The following is a 22,765-nucleotide window of genomic DNA, read 5'->3' on the forward strand; positions in this document are numbered from 1 at the left end:
CTGAACTGGATTGATTGAGATGAGGATCGTCAGAAGCTTCTTCTTGCCCAAAAGTGAGACTGGTCAAACATACAAGCTAGAGACCTTACAAGAGGAATGAGGGAGTCATGGTCAGGGGCCAGAGTTTAAATAACCCTGGCTTGTGTCTTACTTTTGTCTAGAGCAGGGGTGTCCAAACTTCTTTCATAGGGGGCTGAATACTGAAGCGTACACGGAGTGAAGGGCCACAAGTCGTTGGTTAGTGCCACGAAACCTTTGACTAGCAGAGGTTTTTTTTAATTGTGCCCCATACCTTTATCTATGCTTAAAACATCCATGCCAGCTCTGTCTCACAATAACATTTAGTTGTTAGGTTACAATTGTGTAGAATTTTTACATTTCACATGAAAAGGACTATCTCTGATGATGTGTACCGATTCAGCAAGAAGACCGAGGGCCACCAAAAATTGGTCTGAGAGCCGCATTTGGCCCCCGAGCCGCAGTTTGAATACCCCTGGTCTAGAGCGTGAAGAAGGCAGAAATTAAATCTTCTCAGCTCAATCAACCCAGTCCACTAGACTGTATTTCAATCTCTCCAAATTATCTTTATTATCTTTATCTTTTTTTTTTTTTTTTAACAAATACTAAGTTTGGCATCATCTTCCAGGTACAGTATGAGGCACTCACTGACAAGCGCTGCTCTATTGCGCGTTTGTTTTGAAGTTATGCTTGAAGTTGAAACTTTTGATGACTTGACCACGCCTCCTACGGCCTCCTCCCGACGTGACGCAGAGTGACGCAGCGTGACGCAGTGACAGGTAAACCGACACCGGCCGCCATATTGGGCAAGAGCGGAAGTGAGCGGCTGAGCCAGGAGGGGCGGTGTCAGCGCTACGACCGATCCCAGATTCTGCTGCGTTCGCTCGGCTTAGCTCTGCTCGCTCGCTCGGTAGGTCCCGGTGGCGGTGGCGGAGGCTGGCTGACTGACTGGCCGGTGGACCAACTTTTACTAACACTTCGACAACGGGGGGACACAGGACGCAAACGGATAATAATTTACAAACAGTACCGGGACTGACGACCACGAGAAAAGGGGAGGAAGGAAGACAAGACAGAGGAGCAGCAGCAGAGCGGTAAAAGTCGAGGAGGGAGACCGAGGAGATGCCGCTCGCTCAGTTGGCAGACCCCTGGCAGAAGATGCCTGTGGGCACCGCTGGAGAGGTGAGTCCGACCCCGCTGTCAGAGAGAACACACCGCCCTGGTTCTGGGGCTGTCAACTCAAGTCTCCTCCCGTACTTCAACACAAGGGACCGAACTTATTGCAGAGAGTGCGGACATTAGTTAACGGCTTATTTCACGTCAACTGTAGTAACGTCTGCTAGTAACGGCAACGAAGAGTTCATTTCTTATCGCTCACCTAGCATACCGTGTATAATCGTGATTAGTAAAGAGTAAGAAGTTATATTTGCTGGAGTACATGCAGTAGCTGGATTAAGATTGTTGTCTGTGAGGTATTTCAAGAATGGCAGTGAAGTTGTAAAGTGCTGGAGTGAATTTGATTAAGTTTGTCCAGGATCATTACATATGAATTGCCAAACAGATCTAAACTTCAGGGTTGGCAGGTTGTTATAAAAGAGACCTCATTAAACTCTTACCACCCGCCTAAACCAAATGCATTCCGTCCTCTTGGCTATTATATAGGCCTGTGTAACGCTTCATTTTGGTCACATTTTTTGTAGAATTTTTGTCACTTTTTGGTTGAATTTTTGTCACATTTTTGTCATTTTTTTGTTGAATTTATGTCACATTTTGGTTGAATTTTTGTCACATTTTTGTTGAATTTTTGTCACTTTTTGGTTGAATTTTTGTCACATTTTGTTGAATTTTTGTCACTTTTCGTTAGAATTTTTGTTGATTTTTTGTCACTTTTTGGTTGAATTTTTGTCACCTTTTTGTTGATTTTTTGTCACTTTTTTGTTGAATTTTTGTCACTTTTTTGTTGAATTTTTGTCACTTTTTGGTTGAATTTTTGTCACATTTTTGTCATTTTTTTGTTGAATTTTTGTCACATTTTTGTCATTTTTTTGCTGAATTTTTGTCACATTTTGGTTGAATTTTTGTCACATTTTTGTTGAATTTTTGTCACTTTTTGGTTGAATTTTTGTCACATTTTGTTGAATTTTTGTCACTTTTCGGTTGAATTTTTGTCACATTTTTGTTGAATTTTTGTCACTTTTTGGTTGAATTTTTGTTACATTTTTGTTGAATTTTTGTCACTTTTTGGTTGAATTTTTGTCACTTTTTTGTTGAATTTTTGTCACATTTTTGTCATTTTTTTGTCACATTTTTGTTGAATTTTTGTCACTTTTTGGTTGAATTTTTGTTACATTTTTGTTGAATTTTTGTCACTTTTTGGTTGATTTTTTGTCACATTTTAGTCACTTTTCGGTTGAATTTTTGTCACATTTTTGTTGAATTTTTGTCACTTTTTGGTTGAATTTTTGTTACATTTTTGTTGAATTTTTGTCACTTTTTGGTTGAATTTTTGTCACTTTTTTGTTGAATTTTTGTCACATTTTTGTCATTTTTTTGTCACATTTTTGTTGAATTTTTGTCACTTTTTGGTTGAATTTTTGTTACATTTTTGTTGAATTTTTGTCACTTTTTGGTTGATTTTTTGTCACATTTTAGTCATTTTTTTGCTGAGTTTTTGTCACATTTTTGTTGAATTTCTGTCACATTTTTGTTGCGTTTACGTCCTTGTTTTCTTTTCATATTTTGTAGCTGTTTTGGTGCTTTTTTCTGAAGAAGCTTTTTGATTAGGGTAAAGCCAAACTGGATAAAAAGGGTTCCGTTCAGGTGGGAGTTAAGAGGTATAAAACTTCATGTATTTCTATGTATGAAGGTATTGTATCCTAAATAAATGCAGCCTGTTCAATTTCAAAGCGACATTCAGTCTGTCATTCCTCCTGCTGTCGTTAAAGTTAATTGTACTGTGCGTATTGTGAGTACGAGTAATGGAAATGGTAGTAGTAATTGATCTAATTCATGGGTTGTGTGTCTGTGTTGCATTGCATTGTGGATTCTTCATTGACTTCTCGCTTGTAATTTGCATCTGTCGATCATTTTTGCACTTGCAAGTGAGCTGCTGCAATCCTTTTGAAAAAGACACCCGTCAGATTTGCTGGTTTGTGTGAGGAAAAATAATTGTCTTGATTGTTGACAGATTGGGGGTTACGTTTTTTAGCATGAAAGTGTTTGATTGAAGCTAATTTGCAACTAAAATATCATCGATGTTTTCTACAATATACAGGACGCCTTGACCTCGAACTACACATTGTTTTCATGTTCACACCAACTCAAGCTGCTACTACTACGAGCTCATACTACTCCTGAAAGTCTCAAAGCTTAAACTGACTTTTGAACATGTGTGGTTTGTGCTCTTGCAAGCAGATTGTGTGGCTTTTGTTTCCCCCTATAAACCTCAAAAATGCACAATGCAAAATTTACTAGTTGCTAGGGCTGGGTACCGTTATTTTTTTTTTTGATACCAGTATCGTAATGATACTTGGTTTTTGATACCAATACTAAAATATTTGTCATATAGAACCATAAACAGAACAATAATGTTAATTTACTCCTTTTCTGTCCATTGCATTTATATCACTTGTTCAAGGTAACTACAAAAGGGCGAAAAAAACACTTTCCAAGTTTTCTTATTTTTTCCCCACATTTTTAGCCATTTTTTTCACGTGTTTTCCCCAATTTTCCAGATTTTTATTTTTTTTATTTTGTATTTTTCCCCCCAGATTTTTTCCTCCCCTTTTATGAAGGAACAGGCCACCATTTTTCCATACTGAGATATGTTCTTACCTGAGCTTAGACGAGTTGATGCGTCCCTGTCGGGTCTTTGTCCCTGTGGAAGAGCGTGGTAGCTTCCAACTTCACCCCGTTTGGAGCCGTAGGAAAATATTGGGAGAGGCTAAATGCTAGCAACATCTTTGGTTGTTTTGCGTGACTGAGCGCACGCACAAAGACCATACAGGTACACATCAACTCGTCTAAGCTCAGGCCAGAACATTATCTCAGTGTGGAAAAATGGTGGCCTGTTCCTTTAAAAAAACTTTTCCCACTTGTTTTTCATTTTTGATGACCAACACAGCGCCTGCTCCAGAACAAACTGACTTAAGGTGCATCATTAATCTAAAAGGGTGCAAATAAAGACTCAAAACAGAGGGTGCAAAGCTTTTAGAAGGAGTTTGCAATGCACCCTTTTGCACCTTTTATTTCCGATACCAGACTGGAATCGTTTAAAGGCACCGAAGGATGGGTCAAAAGCAGGCAAATTATCCCTTTGCTTCACTGAAAATCCTTTAGGTTGAGCGATCGTTCTTACTTATTTATCCGACCTGGTGCATCCATCAGGGTCCAGGAGCTTGTGTGGTCTTCCAATGTCAGTCTGCTGATGATATGTCCCTGGCAAAACTCTTCACCCGTCAGGCCTCTCCTCCTGCCTGTATACATTGAGTGCTTGTGTGAGAGAGCGGATGGAGCTTTGATGTAAAGTGCTTTAAGTGCATGTGAGGTTGGGAGGCAGACGGCACAGAATAAATTTACCATCACCATAATCGCTAATGGATTCTGACTAAAATAGTTTCTCTGCAACAGGGTTTTCTTGGACATGACCCCGGTTCACCTCGCTCTTCTCGTTTGGAGGGGATTTGTTCGCTATTAAGTCTTAAAGGTGCATTTTGCAACTTCTTATGCCTGAAAAAAAAGTTGATATTTGTTTGTGTTTGACCTTATGGTGACCTCTGGGCCAACGATCGATTGTTTTGTAGGTTTTCTGGTGTGAGGGTCCATCAGCAGTGAAAACCTTCTAAACAATTGATCCTGGAGCTTTGTAGAGACCACTGGGACACAAGGTAAAGGCCCCATGCTAGCAACTCGTACAGCTGCTGGGTCACTACAAGGTCAAATACACACAAATATCACACTTTTTTTTCTCCACCGCAAAAAAGTGTGATGAGGCCATATAAGGGCAGCAGAAAAGTGACAAAAAAGCGACGAAGATGCAACAAGAAAAGCAGTGGATCTGGAGAAAATGCACTTGGTCGAGACGGGGTTGAGAGGTTAACACAGTCCACTGCTGTTTGTTTGGGCTTAGGACCAGCTGAAAGAGTGTTGGGCTACCTGATGGCTTTATTATGGCTATAATGAAAGAAGTTCAATGTTACAGTATGGATGTGTCTCTGCAGCTTTCTTCTACATGGCCGTAATTTTCCATAATGAAAGTTTTTTTTATTCGGAAACTAAATCAGCTCTAACTAAATCAGCTCAGTGAAACAAATTACCTTTTGACAACACAAAATGATTGTTTTACCGCAACAGGCTGTCTCATAGAAAAGCAAAGTCTTAACAAACCTCCGCTCACACGCAAAGAAAGCAATTATATCTCAGATTAACACATCTACAATTACATTCGACATCGGTGTAGCAAAATAAAGGAAATCACTGTGCTGCAGCTATTATTGGTAAACCCTGCACTTTGTCATTTTGCCTAGAAAGCTCTTGAAGTATACGTAGACATTATAGTCCTGTGCATTTGACCCGTCTTTCAGCAGCACTGTTGAAACCTTTCAGCAGTTCTGTGCCTTGCTTTGTTACTGGAATAACGAATTGAGTTGGTGTCTGTCTGAGAGAACGGCTCTTTAACCGGTTTCCAAGTAGCATGCAAAACACTACACGTTGCTGTTTATTTAACTTATTGCCTCGTTGCTGGTGCGTCATAAAAAGGGCACACAATATTTAGAGAGATAAGATACAGTATTTGTGTAGGAAAGTCACATCGTAAAAAGGCTTTGTTTTATAGATTGGTTAGTTTTGGACTTGTCTTAGCCATGCGTTTTAATTTATACAAGTGATTCTCAAGCTTCTCACATCAGCTCATTTGCACCAGACCTAGATCTTGGACAAAACAGGACTAAACCGCGTCTAAAAATGGTTTGGAATAGGCCTAAATCTAAAATAGCAGATGACTTCTTGCACAGAAGCTTTGAATCGTTTCCTTTCTCTCGATCTCTTCTAATCAGCCGCACTTCCTGGTTCAGTGTGCTATCTCCTTGGCTCGATCTTGTTCACAGCTTCGACCTCTTTGAGATAAGGCAGCAGCAGCAGCAGCAGCAGCAGCGGGAGGGCGGGACTTGGGGGCGACCGCACGGATCAGGAAGGGCTTGCGTACGAGTCTCCTTCCTGTTCGAGCTGTCAATCACGCGGAGTTATGAGTAATAAACACGCACAGACCTGCACCTAAATGTTTAGCTCGTAGCAGACATTTTTCCTCTGACCTCCCACCCTGGTTCCCACAGCTTTCAGACGGCCTTAAGACTACAGAAAATGTTATCTAAATGAGACTAAACTAAGGCTAAATAAGGACAAGGGTTAAACCAGAGCGTGACTAGGACTGCACTGGGACTAAAGTTACCGGAACAAAACACAGAATGAATCAACTTCATTTCAAACTGTGACTGATTCCCCGCCTCTTTGCAAATGGGTTTGGGACTAAAATGGGACCAAACTGGGGATAATTATGGATTAAACTATGTCTGAAGACAGTTTTTAACACCTGAGAAATGTCTGTAAAGTGAGGAAAATGCCAAAATCTTTCATATCTCTCAAGAATTCTTTCATATTGACCTTAAAATCTTAGTCCTGACTTTCCGAGTGTTCCATGGTCAGGTATATCGCTGACTTGTTGTGACCCTTCGGTTTTCAGGCCAAGGTCTCCTGAAGGTCCCAAAGACCTGGGCAGATCTGGCTTTTCAGGCTGTAGCCCCCAGACTCTAGAACAGGGGTAGGCAACGTCAGGCCCGGGTGCCAAATCCGGCCCTCCAGCACAGAACCTCTGGCCCCCAAGATGATTTTGAGAAATATTATTATGCAAATAAGAGTGTCAGGATTTTAAAAATGTCCCGTCAGAACATCCCACTCATATATAATGTTCAACTGTGATTCTCTACTGGTGGGTCGGGACTCAAAAGTGGGTCACGGAACCATTTTCAGTGGGTCGCAAGTCTGTAGGGAACTTTCTTTCAACATTTTCCAACTGAAACTCCATCTTTCCATCCATACTGTGTCTGTTAAAATGAAGGTTATTGGGTTGTTTTGATCATAATTTCAGTCTTAAAGGGATGTACAAAAACGTGTGTGGAAAATACAATGTTTTATATACGTATGACAAATTACAGTTTTATTTGGGTCCTCGGCTTGTCATCCGAGGGTAATGGTGGGTCCCAAAGCCCTGCCACTTTGGAACCACTGATATGAAGCATTGCAGAAAATAGTTCTTTACTTTAGGCGACAATGTTGAGGTTCGGCCCTTCTGTGTTTTGGCAATGATGAAAATCGGCCGTTCACGATGCAAACTTGCCAACCCCTGCTCGAGAATGTGGACTCTTTTAAACAGCAATTTTAAAACTTTGTTAGGAAAGCTTCTGGTTGGTGGATTTTTTTAGTTTTGCTATTTATTTTGTGATGATGTTTCTTTTGTTTGACCTTCATTATGTACAGGACTTTGCCACAAAAACCCAGCAAACCCCTAGAAAATGTAATCTTAATCTGTGGCGTTCAAACATCGAACAATAGGTCACTGTTTACTCTTTCGTAATCCCTCTTGAATCCGCATTGAGACTCGGTTTAGCCCTGTTTTAATCCTTGTTTAGTCCTGGTACAATCTTGGTTTATTGAAGGTTCATCTTTAGACATCAATCCGAATCATTAACGGATTACTTTCAAAGAGAAGAGCGCAGATAATTACTTTCAGAGTCATAAAGGACAGTTTTTTTTTTGTCCCACGCCTTCTGTAAAAGTCTATTCTGGGTTTTAGAAGTGTTAAACTGAAACACAGCCCCACTAAGTTTAGTCCTGACTCTGGCACCAGCAGGAGACCTTTCCCTGAGGTTCTCATCAACTCCTTTTCGAGGTCACAAAACCGAACCAAGAGCTGTTCCCCTTTCTCTCATGTAAAAAGTGTAAACAAGATTTGTCTTCCCTTTTTTTCTGCCGTTTTTTGAGGAACTGCTTTTAAAACAAATGTCTCTATGAAATCGTTAAGATACACGGTTCGGAGGAAAAGTTCCATCTTGTTATTTATTACGATTGAACCTGACAGCCACACATTCAACAATCAAAGCAATCGTTTATTCTTCAGTACGTTCATCGTCCGTATCAAACCATTATCATGTCGCTTCAAGCTTGCCTAAATCATACACGGACGGAAGAAAACAAACCCAATTTAGGGATTATTTTGGATTTATTGCTATGTTTTGGAGCCAGCTGCTGTCACAGATCTGCCTCTTGTCCTGATCAAATTGAGATTAACTCAGTCATGTCTCTTTATCGGAACAAGAATCGGACGAACAACTTCTTCTGCCTTTCGAAGCATTTCCCATGGCATAGGATTGTCTCATGAACTTATACAGTCAAATAGATTGGTATGTGTCTTGTCAAAACACATTTGTGCCAACGATATGAGCCTGAGGGAAAGCTGCATCTTACGGCTTTATAGAGATAATTTTAGAACAGAAAAAAAAAACCCAGTCTGCAAACAAAGTGAGCATCTGAAAACGTAAGAAATGAACTTTGTGTGAACCTCTTTGGACTGAAAAGCAAATGCTCGTCCGACCCTTCGGGGACAATAGTCGAGATCAGAGCCTCACTCTCTTCCTCTGTTGATGTTTTTTGGTCTTTTTATTGTGTTGTGAGTCAAAACAGCCTGCAGCAAACGTAGCCGACTGGGCGCAGCTTGTTTAGAAATGGATATGAAGTGAAACAAGCAGCTGAATATATACACAGGCTTTAGATTTTCGCTGAATGATTATATTTTCAGTGTTAACTTTCTACATGTGTGTTGCAGGACTCTCATCACGACGCTGGCGACTCGGTGGGAGACGACGACTCGGCTCCTGTGAGTAACAAAAGCAGTTCAGTCTCAGTCTTTTGGGAATCGATTACGTGATGCAGTGATGTAAAGTTGAAGGATACTAGGATTCATATTGCTAGACATTTAATATTGTATATCATTATAGCAATACTTTACCCTGAATAAACTGAAACACAAAGCACAAGTTCAGTTTCCAAAAGTCAGGAGCCAAATGTTAATCTTTTTCTGGTCATAGTGAGCCAAGAATATTTTACATAAAGCCTGAAGGTAGTAATGTTATGAATGTTAACGATGGTTAGTAATATTTTATTCGTGCTGAAGAAAGACTGAAGCAGTGTAGATTCTCACAAGGGCTGCACATTACATGAGGACTGGGACGATGCTCCTTTGTCATGATCCAATCACGATGCCTTGAGCCTAAGACGATGCGCTCTGCGAAACAATATATTCCAATGAATTATTAAATGTATGATTTTTCATAATAACAAACTGCGATTTTCACCCTGAATGAATTAAATAAGAAAGCACAAGCTGAGTTTACGAAATGAAATAAATCAGTCATTTTGAAAAGCTTAAATGGCAGAAGCATTTTAAAATGTTGGCTCTTTTGTTTAAACCAGGGGTGTCCAAACTTTTTCCATATCGAAGAGTATTCGAGGTAAAGGGCCAAAGATCAGCGGTCAGTGCAGTGAAACATTCACTCGGGTGCATTTAGGAGAGGTTTAAACCATTTCAGGGCTCCAGACTAATTTTTTTTATGACCGTCCCGAAAACCATCTGACATCGTCCTGAAATGGATGTGAACCGTCCCAAATTTAATAGAGCTCTTGCTCTTCTATAGGGAAGAGGGGAGCATGGGCACTCACCTACATAAATATATATTTTAAAAAAGGTTAAAGGCCTTCCATCCCAGGGAGGTTTTTCATCTCGTCCAGTGCATTTTTTTTTTACGTCCCCGGGACTACGGGACTGTTAGTCTTAAGCCCTGCGTCCACACCTTTATTTAGGCTTGAGACCTTTGGGAACCCCTGGTTTAAATCAATCAGCACCAAATTTGGATTTAACAAAAAAATAACATGTTCAGATACGATACACGTATCACAACAAAGAAGTATTGCGATGTGTTGCAAAATGATATCTTGTCCCAGCCCTACAATACGTCGCAAAAAGTATCGTATCGCAATATTGTTTGATCTAATATCTGTATCAATAGAAGCCACAATATATCGCAAAGTCACTAAACTTTTCCATCTGACTGAGATTGACACTTTTTTTTCAAACTCAGCCTAAAACAAAAAGTGCATGAAAGAAACTTATAAATTGGCAATAGTTCAGATTTAGTCATATTTTTACTGATTTAGATCGTAATATCACACACCAGTATCGCATCATTTTTTCAATATTGTGTCGCCCTATTTCTCAGTCATCCAACTTCTAGCATCAAAGCAAGCCGTCCATTTGTCTTGTTTTGTTGTTACAAGTTTATATCTGCAGAAGACCTCAGTAAAGTGCCAATAGAACTGCATACTGTCCCAGCTCTGTTGCTGCTTGAAATACCTGCGTCATCAGTGCAGTAGTTTGTGCAGTAACACGGCTGCTGAATGGCTATTATGAGTCATTTGACTTGCCTTTTATGGATGAAAATTAGCTCAAATTACATCGATCGTCGGGAGAAATGACTTGGTTTGCAGCAGCTCAGTTACACAGGAAAGCACAATTATGAATAAATGAAAAAGTAATGAAGTACTATGAATAAAAAGGGATTTGAAAAAGGCAGAAGAGCAAAGAGTGCGTGTGAATGAGAAGTCCTGTAGAGCTCTGAATTCTCCAGTGAAATGATCGGTATCATAACTAGCTAAAAGTTGTCTAGTTGTCAGCTCGCCCAGTGTTGTTTATAAGTTGTTGTCCCTTTTACCTGACTGTCTGTCATGTTCTGATCAGGTTTTGTGAATGTGAGTGGTGCGTTTGGGACCACGCACTCGGGCTGTGAAACATGTGCCCACTCGGTGCAGGATAATGGCTGGTTTTACGTGAATAAAGTCATGAGTCAGATCCTCCCTCACATTCACTGTCAGCAATTAGGCCGAGCCCACCTTTACAGGAAATTATCACTGGGACGTGTGTGTGTGTGTGTGTGTGTGTGTTCAAACTGACTTTTTCACATTCAGTTTTATGACTTAAATAGACAAAACAATGTGGAGTCTTTGGGGGCGGATTGATTTTGATACTAAGGGGGCTGGAAATGCAGATTAGCAAAGTGGGTGGATTTTGAGCAGTTTTTTTTTTTTAAATTCATAGCAAATGTTTTCTCATTTCACGTTTATCACGGTTGGTAATATTTCATCCTTTGCAAATTCAAGTTTCGGTGTCATTTCATTTTTTTGCCTCATGCTTTCTCCAGGTCAGTGCCATTCGCCTTTGTCACGATACAATAAGCATAATGAAATAGCACTGTTACAATTCATCAAAATGGCAACCGATCACTATTGTAATCCTCAGGTCTACAGCTACTTCTGTGACAGTAGAGGGGGCTTGTGGCAAGAAAACCAGGAAGTGAAACTACTATTTTTAGCTTTTTTGGTTCAATATGGCATTTGCTAACCAACAAAGTGACAGTGATAACGTTATTTTATTTTGACAGATGTTGCGTTCATGTTCTAGGATTCTATCCCAATGTCCAAATGTCTTCCCTGATCATTATTTCATAGTGATCGGATTCACAAACCTGACATATTATTATGACGGCTTAAAGTCCTGTCTCCAGGCCAACATCACGCACATCTTTCTGAATATTGTCACCACTTTTGGACGCCTTTATGTGGAAGTAATTAGACCATATTTGATACGTGCTGGAAGAGATGACTTTGACCTTTGTGACAGTTTTTGTTTCATATGAATTGGCCGAGGAATTGCAGAGAAATTAGCAATGAAGACTAGAAATCTGCATTTTGCCAGTTACCGCAGTTACCGCCATCAGCCGCTCCACCTCAGTTTTAAACTATAGGCTCTTTACAATGTCGTGACGTCACGTGAACGCAACCTATAGAATTAAATAGCTATTTATCATATTGGGTCATGCTGTGTAGTCGTACTATCTCTGTTGTAGCCTTAACCTCTTAACTCCCACCTGAACGGATCCCATTTTCTCCAGTTTGGCTTTACCCTAATCAAAAAGCTTCTTGGGGAAAAAAGCACCAAAACAGCCACAAAAAATGAGAAGAAAACAAGGATGTAAACGCAACAAAAATGTGACAAAAATTCAACAAAAATGTCACAAAAAAGGTAAGTTTTGTGGGTCTTAGCTTTCAAATGAGGTGTTACACAGGCCTATATAATAATCAAACAGGACAGAATGCATTTGGTTTAGGCGGGTGGTAAGAGGTTAAAGGGACGGAGTTTAAAAATGTTAAAACTAAGTATTTTCATCCCATGTTCCAGCCATGTCCTAATGTGTAGAATGAACCCAGACTTATTCACCACAACTGCCTCTAAAATCCTGCACTGTCACTCAAAAAGTTGTCACTTCGAGCTTAATATAGAAGCTGCAGTTACGCATAAGACCTGAGGTGGCAGTAGTGAGCATAAAATGACCAACTTGCATCTAGTCTCTTTAACCTCTTACTTCTCTTCTCAACTGGAGCTTACAGCCTATTCACCTTATTCCGGACATTTGCGTGGGCGCCGCCATGAATTGTGCCCGCCCCTTTTCTCCTGTGTTAACATGGGACTGGAGAAATCCACATAAAATCAGTCACTACACGAAACCAAAGCCGTTTTCAGGCCGCACAGAGAAACGGTGCAGTGTTGACCTGTTGGTGCAAATGAACATTGGCCTTTTTACACAAATCAATCGACTAAACATCAGATTTGAGCGGAGAATATTTTCCCTCGTTCTCCGTTAAAATGAGCAGGCTTCACGCTCGACCGGAAGTGACTGGACAACGAGGTGCCGAGACAACGCAAAAAGTGGCAAAAGTGGGCGGGGCGGAATAAGGTGAATACGCCTGAGTGATGCATCATTTGAAACACTGAGCCACGTTTTTGTCACATTTTTGAAGCGTTCTTGTTGTGTTTTTGTCTTGTTTTCATAGTTTTTTGTCATCTTTTTATCACTTCATCCTCATTTTCGTCACTGTTTTGACTCTTTCTTTCCAGAAGCTTTTAGACTTGGGCAATGCTGAACTGGAGAAAATGTAAGACGGGGCTTTAACTTTGGCTCTCAGGCACTGAATGTTTAACTTGCATATCAGTATGACGCACGACAGAGGTTATGCCTCTTCATGTGGAAGCACAGCCAGACTTGAACGGTTAGACTAACACAATGTCTTAAGTTCCAGGTCCAGTCCACTGATGGTAAACAAGCTTCTCCTGCAGAAAGAGAACTCGGACACCATTGTTTTTTACACTATTCATCGTTTATTTACATGTGGTACAGAATGCAGCTGCACGCCTCCTAACAGGCATTAGCTTTAAGTGGCTTCATACATTAGCTTTCAACACAAGCTGAGCTGAATATTGCACTTAATGCTCGAATTTTTAGCTTCTATTTATTTTCTGCCTTGTATGTTGTCTATTTTCTCTTGTCTGAACCTTGTACAGCACTTTGGGCAGAGTCGACTGTGTTTTCAATGTGCTTTATAAATAAACCTTGACCTTAACGTTGTTACCAAACTGAAATGGTTTGGTAGAATTTAGCAATGCATCATTATCGCACTATCCAAGACCGTTATCGAATCACGTTTTCATGTCATGCAGCTCGATTGGGGCTACATTTGTTTCTGTAAGTTTGTAATAATGGACTCATGTTTTCTGTCTTCGACCTGAGCCTCAGTGATAGTTTTTCTAGTGACCGGTCCGCGTTGAAACGAGCCAAACCCGGGCGCTTCGGTGCTTCCTGGAGCTGGCTGCGGCGGAGACGGCAGCTGCTCGTATTGATTTTTAAATGCAGGAGGAGAAAGCAGAGGATCGAGTGTCAGAGGCGCTCATTACATCAGAGCAGAGCAAGTCCAGACCTGTATCTCGGGCTGGGAATACGTCTTTATTATCGCGCTCATTTTACGGCGCAGTTCGGCATCGTTGATTATTCAGTATGGGTTATTTATCGGGCCGAGTGCAGGAGCTTTCTAGCATTGGCCAGTCGTGCTTATTCTGTCCAATTCTGTTCTGAAAGAGGTGTTTCGCATTTCCTAAAGCAAGCCACACATGCACACAAGGGCGTGACGTAAGGAGCATGTAACGTACATAACCACAACAAACATGGCAGGTGGTGCTAGAGAAGAGCATATGTTTTCTCAGTCAAACATCAGTATAGTTGTCATTGGCATTACTTAAGGGTCAGTAACGATAATATCCTGTAAACATAAGGCACTAGATGCGCTTTAGGGCGTGACATCTCCAGGAAAAGCACAATATGGCATTGTTTCTCAGTTGGGCGGATCATTGTTCAACGATTAATTGTAATAAAAAAACAGCTATATTTTCCCACATAATTTATTATTGTTAATTTAAGCATTTACTAAGCCTAAAGCTGACAGTCATTTTAACTCAAGGTCGACCGATATGTTTTTTTTGTGGATTTTATTTTGCCGATGCCGATATGTGCTTCCGATATTTTTGGTCAATTAAAAAAAGATATCTCATCTATAATCCTGTGTATGATGCTTGTTAAAGGGGCTAGCTGCAAGTTGGCCATTTTATACTCACTACTGCCACCTCAGGTCATACATGTAACTGCACCTTCTATATTAAGCTCTTGCATGATGCCAATTCGGACCCGAAGTAACAACTTTTTTAGTGACAGTGCAGGATTTTAGAGGCAGTTTTGGTCTGGGCTCATTCTACACCTTAGGGCATTGCTGGAACTTGTAGGGGGAGGATTTTAACATTTTTAAACCCCGTATAGTCCCTTTAAAATGGAAAATGTGTCAGTGTTAAACTGTGACAGCAGGGGGCGCTTTATTAGGGGCATAGAGCGGATTTATTCAGGACATTTAGGTTTAGTAGATACTTCAGATGAAGCTTATTTGAAAGACAAAAATCTGCAGAATCCAACCCCCCCCCAAAAAAAAAAATCTATTTCTCTTATGGTTCCAAAACTAAAAGCAAAAGTCTGCAACATAAAATATGTAAAATAGATGTACAATCTGACCGATTTCTCATCTCCGCTCTCTATGGACTAGGGAGTTGTGGGAGGTCTCATTATAAGGCTCTGACTGAGCTCTTTCCAAGTCGCTATCACTTTCGGTTTCAGAGATCTCGGCCTTTTAGCAGCGTGATATCGGCCGATAGCCGATATAGTGAAATACCCAGATGTGGGCAGCCGATATATTTGTCGACCATAGCAGACACTTGCACATTTTTAGTAGATATATTTAGAAAGAAATGTTTGACGAAGGCTCACGATTCCCTAAAAACTGTTCCACACACATTCAAGTCTATTTTCTGTTTGTGCGCGACTCTATCAGGTAATTAATTCAGTTATCAGCAGTAAAACCAAACAGAAAAATATGGCAGTAGTGGTGTTTTCTTCTTGGCACCTGTGCAGTGGTGGGATTTGCAGCGCGGAACATTTTGTCCTCGGAGTTGATGTGCGAGAGCAAGAAAACTGGGCAAGCAGAGTTAATGAGCAAATCGTCCAAACCTGCAGGTGCTGTTGTGGTGTTTCCAGTCGGCAGTGGTCAGTGTCTGTCGAGAGCTGCTTTTCCCCTGATTTAGTGCCGTTCAATGCGGGCCAGGGAAGGAGCAGTGGTGCACCAGAGGCAATAAAGAAGAGATACGTGCGGATTACTCTTTTTTACAGCTAAAAGACATCGAACAACTGAGTCCTTAGTCAGTAATTGTTGTAAACTCTTTGACTTTGGACAGGTTCAGTCAGAGCATGTGCGGTGTGGAGTGTGCGGGTGAATGCATTACAGGGCTGTTAACACTCAACAGACTGTGAAAGCTGCCTGAATATCTAACACGCCCCAACGTCGACAGGTTTTCATTTTGTTTGACAACATTTGGCAACTTTAAACCACGCTGGGTCGACCTGGCAGGAGCAGCGGGCGACCTCATGCGGCGCTGGCGGAGCTATCTCCAGATCTGAGCCTGGAGTCTTGGTTTTGGCACAGCTCAGGCGGATCTTTTTTTATTATTTATCCCAAAGTGCCTCTGAGTTTTTTGAATTCTCTTTCAGGGGGAGCCCTGGATGGGAGCCTTGTGTACGTGTTTTTACATTTCCTCAGTTTTAGGTTTTGGATTCATCCCTGAGCCCACATTCAGCCAGTCAACACTGCAAAAGTCACAGAAACCATTTGCTATCTGAGCCTGTTTCTACAAATGTGTAAATCTGTAGCCAACGGTTCACTGGATCCTCTCCCCATACAAATGAATGAAGAAGTCAGGTGCATTGTGTAATTGGATGTACAATATCCCTCTCTCCCTTTGTCTTTCCTGTCAGCATAGTATTTACTCTCATGGACAATTTAAACCTAAAAAATCGCAACATGCTACGACACCTGCAGTTGTGCCTATGGCCTCTAGGGGCATGAGTTACTTAGTACTGCTTTAAATTGGTAAATAAATCAGGCTCATTCTTTACACAAATTACTACTTTTACAACATACCGTACTTGTATGGGACAAAATAAATGTTACCCTACAAAAAGAAAAAACATCAATAGGGCTAAAGCTCAGATGACACTTTTGTATTCTCATTCTTATCTAAAATAAATCTCAGAACATCTGTACATTTATTAATTTCCAACTAGCCTAAATGGGTTGACAACAGCTGAAAACATCTGGATCTTTCATAATTTGTGATGTCTGATGGCTAATGCTAATGGCTATAGGACAAATACATTGAACAGGCTAACGAACTCTGAAAGTTTCCCGGACTAGCCTACTTACAAACTGGTCGCTATGTCCACTAACCTAACAAATTGATGCTGTGCTGTTTAAGTCCATTTTTGATTTCGACTTTCTTCTTTTTCTTATTGGCGAAACCCCCATGATCATGCGACATGTGGGTATTTTCCCAAAGTGCTGCATCTTATCCAGAACCTGCTCGTATGGAAAGACCTGTATTCTTCTTGCAAATATCTATTTCAAGAGTAGGCGTTGGACTATTTTGACCAATGCTTGTTAAAAAGGACGATGATGCAACTGGAAATGGCACAAACCTGAAGTGCAGGCTGTTTTTAGCGACTGCTGAATGAATGAGTCATTTGTATTTGTCAAAACAATCAGGATTATTTATTGCCTTCTATTCATCAGCAATTATATTTATTTTTATTGATCTGTGTAGGCATGAGGATGGGCCAAACTGAAAAGCTTATGTGGCTCAGTCAGGGCTGCAACCACAAGAACATACTTTTATTCTTCAACAGTGACTTTTCTGACATGGATCAAAAAAGCATTTCCCTTGACCTTTTGGGACGCCTCGGATTTCACCTAAACGATGTGTTTGGGTTCAGAAAACACCATTAGTCTGTAGTTTGGAAGGTCAATGTAATTACTCCGGCCATTTGTCAAAAGGCATCGTCCAATTACGACAATTATGGACATTTTTGTGAACATTATAGCAGAGTAGGACGCAGCACATGACATTCTGTTCATAAATGTCAATATGATGTCAACGGACCAGGAATGTATTGTCAGTGTAATAATGGGTATGCACATAATGTCATAGGATCTGCTAATGCATGTTCTATGACGGGATATAGACAAAATATGTCAATATAATATGATCTTTACTGCCATAATGGGGAGCCTCATGGACTTGTATAAATGCTTCCTACTCAGAAAAAAAGCCCTTAGGCGATGTTTGTGGAATATTTTGTCACATTTACAAAGATTAAGATAAGAATGTTTGGTAGCTTCATGCTGGCCGATACCGATCCGATCCAGTCTCTATAATAAATTGTCGACCTATTGCATATTACAGTAGTTTCACCAAACGGTGTCGATTACAGGCAAGAAGTATAAGTAAGTAATATGCTGCATTTGAATCTACAGCAGTAGATATTATAGGTTCAGTTCCATCTGCTTCTAAAAGCCATTCAGGTCTATTGAATTATGTCCACGGCCCGTTAAAGTGCATATGACAGATTCTTATGAAAATATGCCTTATTACTGTTTTTTAAGCTGCTGACAGGAAGTGACATAGATATAGGCAGGGTCTCCCAGGGCAAACAGGTCCTAGGTCACACGTCAAAGAGCGGTTCAGAAGCCCCTTATGAGTGCTCCAACAGCTGCCCCCATGACCCGGCAAGTGGAAGAAGATGGATGGATGGATGTTTAATCAAAAATGGTGTCTCATGTGTCATATGTACTTTTTAGCACATGGGTTATTATTATGCATAGACGAAAGTGCGTACCTACGAGAGCGCTCTCAACGCCGCTGTCGGAGTGGATTCTCTCTGAGTTTCTGGCTCCTCTGTAAAAGCAAGAGATAAAGAAGGAAATATTCTCTGCCTTTATTTTGTTTTTAGCGACTGCAGAGCACTCTCGGTCAGTTTTTGGGCTGCAGCAGTAAGTGGTAGTCGTCTAGCTGCAGAGTCACGACCGCAGATTCACAGCTGTGTTTGGGGGATCGGACTTTATCCAGTCATTAAATTCGATACAATACTCTCAAAATACATGGATATCAATACTGAATATTCGGGACATCCCTAGTATGTTGCACAGTAATGATGATGAAGGATGGTCTTTGTTTAATGTCTTCAGCTTTTAGGATACTATTTTTTGTCAAGATACAAACTTCCCATCTGCAAAGAACTGCATCCAATTTTGATTATGTTTTATATTCATTGTGATTGTGAGGACCAAACCTGGACTTCATCAGACCTTTCACACTAGAAGGCCAAAGTGCAGAGCTAAAAAGTCTTTTTCCGACCAATTACCTTTTGATCCGTGCCTCGCTGTGAGCCTTTTGATGCCGCCGAAATTACTCCCTCCCTAATGGACAATTCTCTAGAAGCAAATATAGAAACATAAATCACTGATTGCATGAACATTTACGTCAATACCCAAGACCTTGCATTGTCTGTGGAACATAATAAAAAGTGGAGTGAGGGCAGAGACAGCCACGGGCCGGTCTCTGAGGAGCTGGTCACATCTGCTGCCATCTGCTCCTCTGCTCTTCTGTTCATGCTCGAGTTCATGGGGGAAAAACGACGCCTTTTGCTGCGACTTGCCTCGACTCCATGTGTCAAACAGTCAATACTAAATAGTAAAATGGCAGGGTTGGGCGATGTTTTTCGAGTTGTGAAGTAAAAACGCATGTGATGAAAATGTAGATCAGGTTTCATCCCCTTATTGTGTGGGTGAACATGACCAAGCCTCAACCTTTATTTGCCTTTTTATGATGTGATGTTAGACTGCTCCTGGATTTCTTTGAGCTTCATGTATTTCTAAAGTGACCGCTCAATGCGATTAGTCTGAATTGTCATAGAAAAGACTGAGAAAACGTCAATACGTCGCCAAATTATCGTCCGGTGAAGCCATACCCATATCGCAAGAAGCCACAATGTATCGCTAAAATCACTGAAGTCACAGTTTTTGCCAGTGCAGCCGAAAAGAAAAGTGTGTTTTCGCTTAAGAATATGCAAAAGTTCTGTCTCGTTTTGCTCTAATTTGATGGAACAAAACAAAACATTTCCCTGAAGTTAGTGCAAGAGATCATAGTTCAAAGTCTCTGTGGGATGTTCTTTTATTTGGAGTATGTTCTGTTTTAGTTCTTCAGTAATGCCTGTGCACTCTGAGTGGCGTTTTCCCCTTTACCCGTCTCTGACCCCGTGTGTTTGGGTGGCGTTTGTGACTTTGCGTGGGCAGGTGGTGTGTAATCCCGGCGCCATCTGGACGGACTTTCTCTGCAGTCCCTAAACTCGACACACGCGGCAGTGCGCTCACGTGAACCGACCGGGTCCTCGCAGAACTCTGAATTTACTGGACCGGGTTTGTTTTGGTCTCAAATGGGCTTTTGTTTTGATTCGGGATTATGAAATAGCGGACATTTTCTCTCCAATGGTTTGTGCACATCCCCAGGCTTTACTACAAGAGTTCTACATGGCATTATACAGCATTAAAGTGATCGTCTGTAAGATTGCAAAATGAGTACAGAGAGTCAGATCTCAAAAGTAAACAGTCAAGTCCCGCCTCCCGCCCCTCCTGATTGGACCAGACAGGCCGGTTCACAGGAAAAGCCAGTCTCATTGGTCAAAGTTGTGGCACCGGGGGTTCTGATTAGTTGCTGAGATCACCAAAGGGAGGGACTATATCACTTACATTGCGTCAAAGTGCAGGCCCAGGCGGTCAATTATAGCAATCTATTCAATTTGTAAAACATTTAAAGTTTAGACTACCACTTTAAGGCCACTCATTTAAACCTTTTACCTGACCTGACCAAGTTTACTTTGCTAGTTTCAGGCAACCAGGTAAACAAACCTTCTGTCTTACTAAAAGAACAAACAGTAATAGTTTAATCTAAGAAGACAGTATGACCCTTTAAGAAAGTAGTTTGATGACATTTCAGGGTAATTCTAGGTCATCTCGCTTTGAATCGGAAAGTAAAATTGCCAATGAGATAAGACCAGTTTTCTTGCGCCAGTGGAAAAGAAAATTACCTGAAATAAAGACAAAATGTAATGAAACGAGTCACAAACAAGAACAAGTGAAATATCCATCCATCCATTTTCTTCGTGAATCTCATTGCACCGGCCCCTGTGGCTCCTCCTGCAGGTGGTGGGTCCACAGAAGGACGGCCTCATGGTTCTAACCAGGCATGTTGGTCTCTCATAAGGGGCTTCTGAACCGCTCTTTGTCCGACCCGTCACCTAGGACCTGTTTGCCATGGGAGACCTTACCAGGGGCACGAAGCCCCCGACAACAGAGCTCCAGGATCATTCGGGTGCTCAAACCCCTCCACCACGTTAAGGTGGCAGTTCCAGGAGGGGACAAGTGAATTAATCTTGGTCAAAAGTTTTTCTTTTGCATGCACTAAATGAAAATGTCTTTGAACATAGCGGCACTGCTCGATCTGTTTTACTCGTACTAGTACAAAAAATGTAACGCTGTTGATTTTGGTGAAATTTATGTACATTTTCTTGTGTCCAATTTACTTTTGAATCTTATACTTTCCTTACATTCTGTTTAATGGAACTATTACACGTCTTTGGATATCATAAATGGATAGATCTTTTGCTTTTGTGGCATTAAAGATGTTGTATTTCGATAATAAAATGGTATTAAAAACCTTAAATATGCTAACTTATAGCAATATTCAAAGAAAGTAAAAAATGAATGATTTGTTGGAATCTAATTGACATCACGACTTTACTGTTCACAATAAGCACATCACATTTATTTTGATGATGATATCTCTACAGCAAACAAGTATCTAGCTATCTCTGGGTGTTATTATGTATAAAAGCTGCTAGCTCTGGAAATGAGCTCAAACTTCTTTCTCATCTCTTGTTAAGGCCTGTGAAAACCTGCGCAAATCTGAAAATTGCTTTGAAAACACAAATCAATTGCAAAAACTCGTCCCATTTTAGCCTCCCACTGTAAAACTCAATCAATTCGGTCGATCGTAACGTGTTTCTGAATGTTGTTGCTTTCTCGAATTTCATCCTCGTCTCGTGTCTTAAAATGGAAAGCCCCGCCCCCTCAGCTGCTGCTAAAGTGGATATCGATGAGCGCAGCGCAGAGGAAGTATTGACCAGCTAGTGCTCTCTCCCTCTCGTGCGCCGCTGTTTATGATGTGCGTCCAGTCCACTCGGAGCGGTGCATTGTGGGCGAAGTGCCATTGTGAGGTCACGGGGGTTGATGATGTAATCTGCGAGAGCCGGCGCCGGTTTTCCTAAACACAGCTCTCTGTCCCACTCACAATAGGTCGACTACAGGCGTCGCACGATCAAGACTCACGGCCTCCTCAAAGTCATAGTTGCATATCACTGTAGTTTCGGCCATAAAACGTTCTTTATCAACAATTACCCCATAATGATGGATTTGTCATCGCCGCTGGAGCAAACTGTCAGGAGCAGGAGGCGACCACAGCGGGGGACCCTTTTACAAACCGTTACCTTACAAGGAAACCCATAATATTAGCATGAGAGCGCGAGGGGGACAGGGGTGTGGTGGAGTTTGATGATGCCCTTCATTCGACTCATTTCTGTGTTTCGTTTTTTGCCCCATTCTAACAACAATTCCTTTTGCTTGATCAAACTGGACAGATGGCTGCAAAGTTTATCGATATCGAATCACAATCGAGGTTTTGAAATTTGGCTTGTTGCACAATGTGGCTACGCTAGTTCCTCTGAGCTGAAGTTGTGGACACTACTACTTCCTGTCCGTATTTAAGTCCATTAAGATTAGCTTCAACCCGTTCAAATCATTGTATTTCCAATATATATATATGTTTTTGTCAAAATTATGCAGCCGTAAATATGGTTCACTCCATGTGTGGTGAGCCTAAAGTCCTAATCAAAGTCTTAAAGTCTTTTCTTGGAATAGTATTATTGTAATTAATATAGAAGCAATACAGATACACATAATCGGTATAAAATTTCACTTTTTGTAAATGGAGCCAATATGCAAAAGAAAATTAATCTATCCATCCATGTTGTGGATTGTGATTTTCTATGTTCTATTTTAAAAGCAGCGGCTGCAAACGTAATTGCCCTCCTGGGATAAATAAAGTTTTCTGAATCTGAATCAATGTTCATCAATCAATCAAAGTATATTTCTATAATACTTTACAACAACACATCGGCAAACCAAAGTGCTTCACATAAAAACACTAAATATAAAAACACAGGCACACAAATAAAAATAGATCAGTGTTAGGTGTTCTGGAAGGCCTGTC

At 40.9% G+C, this 22,765-nt stretch overlaps 1 protein-coding gene across 2 annotated transcripts in view; it reads left to right on the top strand.

Annotated features, from left to right (window-relative positions):
• The first annotated feature begins 991 nt into the window (after positions 1 to 991).
• Positions 992 to 22,765, top strand: part of rps6ka3b (ribosomal protein S6 kinase, polypeptide 3b) — a 68,619-nt gene continuing 46,845 nt past the window's right edge. For both annotated transcript variants that reach the window (XM_079576106.1, XM_079576110.1), the window contains exons 1-2: positions 992 to 1,200; positions 8,894 to 8,944. In XM_079576106.1, coding sequence (XP_079432232.1) covers positions 1,141 to 1,200; positions 8,894 to 8,944 — 111 coding nt within the window. In that variant the 5' untranslated portion in view covers positions 992 to 1,140. The remainder of the gene's footprint in view (positions 1,201 to 8,893; positions 8,945 to 22,765) is intronic.

This window comes from Gobius niger, assembly GCF_951799975.1.
Source record: "Gobius niger genome assembly, chromosome: 18".
Lineage (NCBI taxonomy): Eukaryota > Metazoa > Chordata > Actinopteri > Gobiiformes > Gobiidae > Gobius > Gobius niger.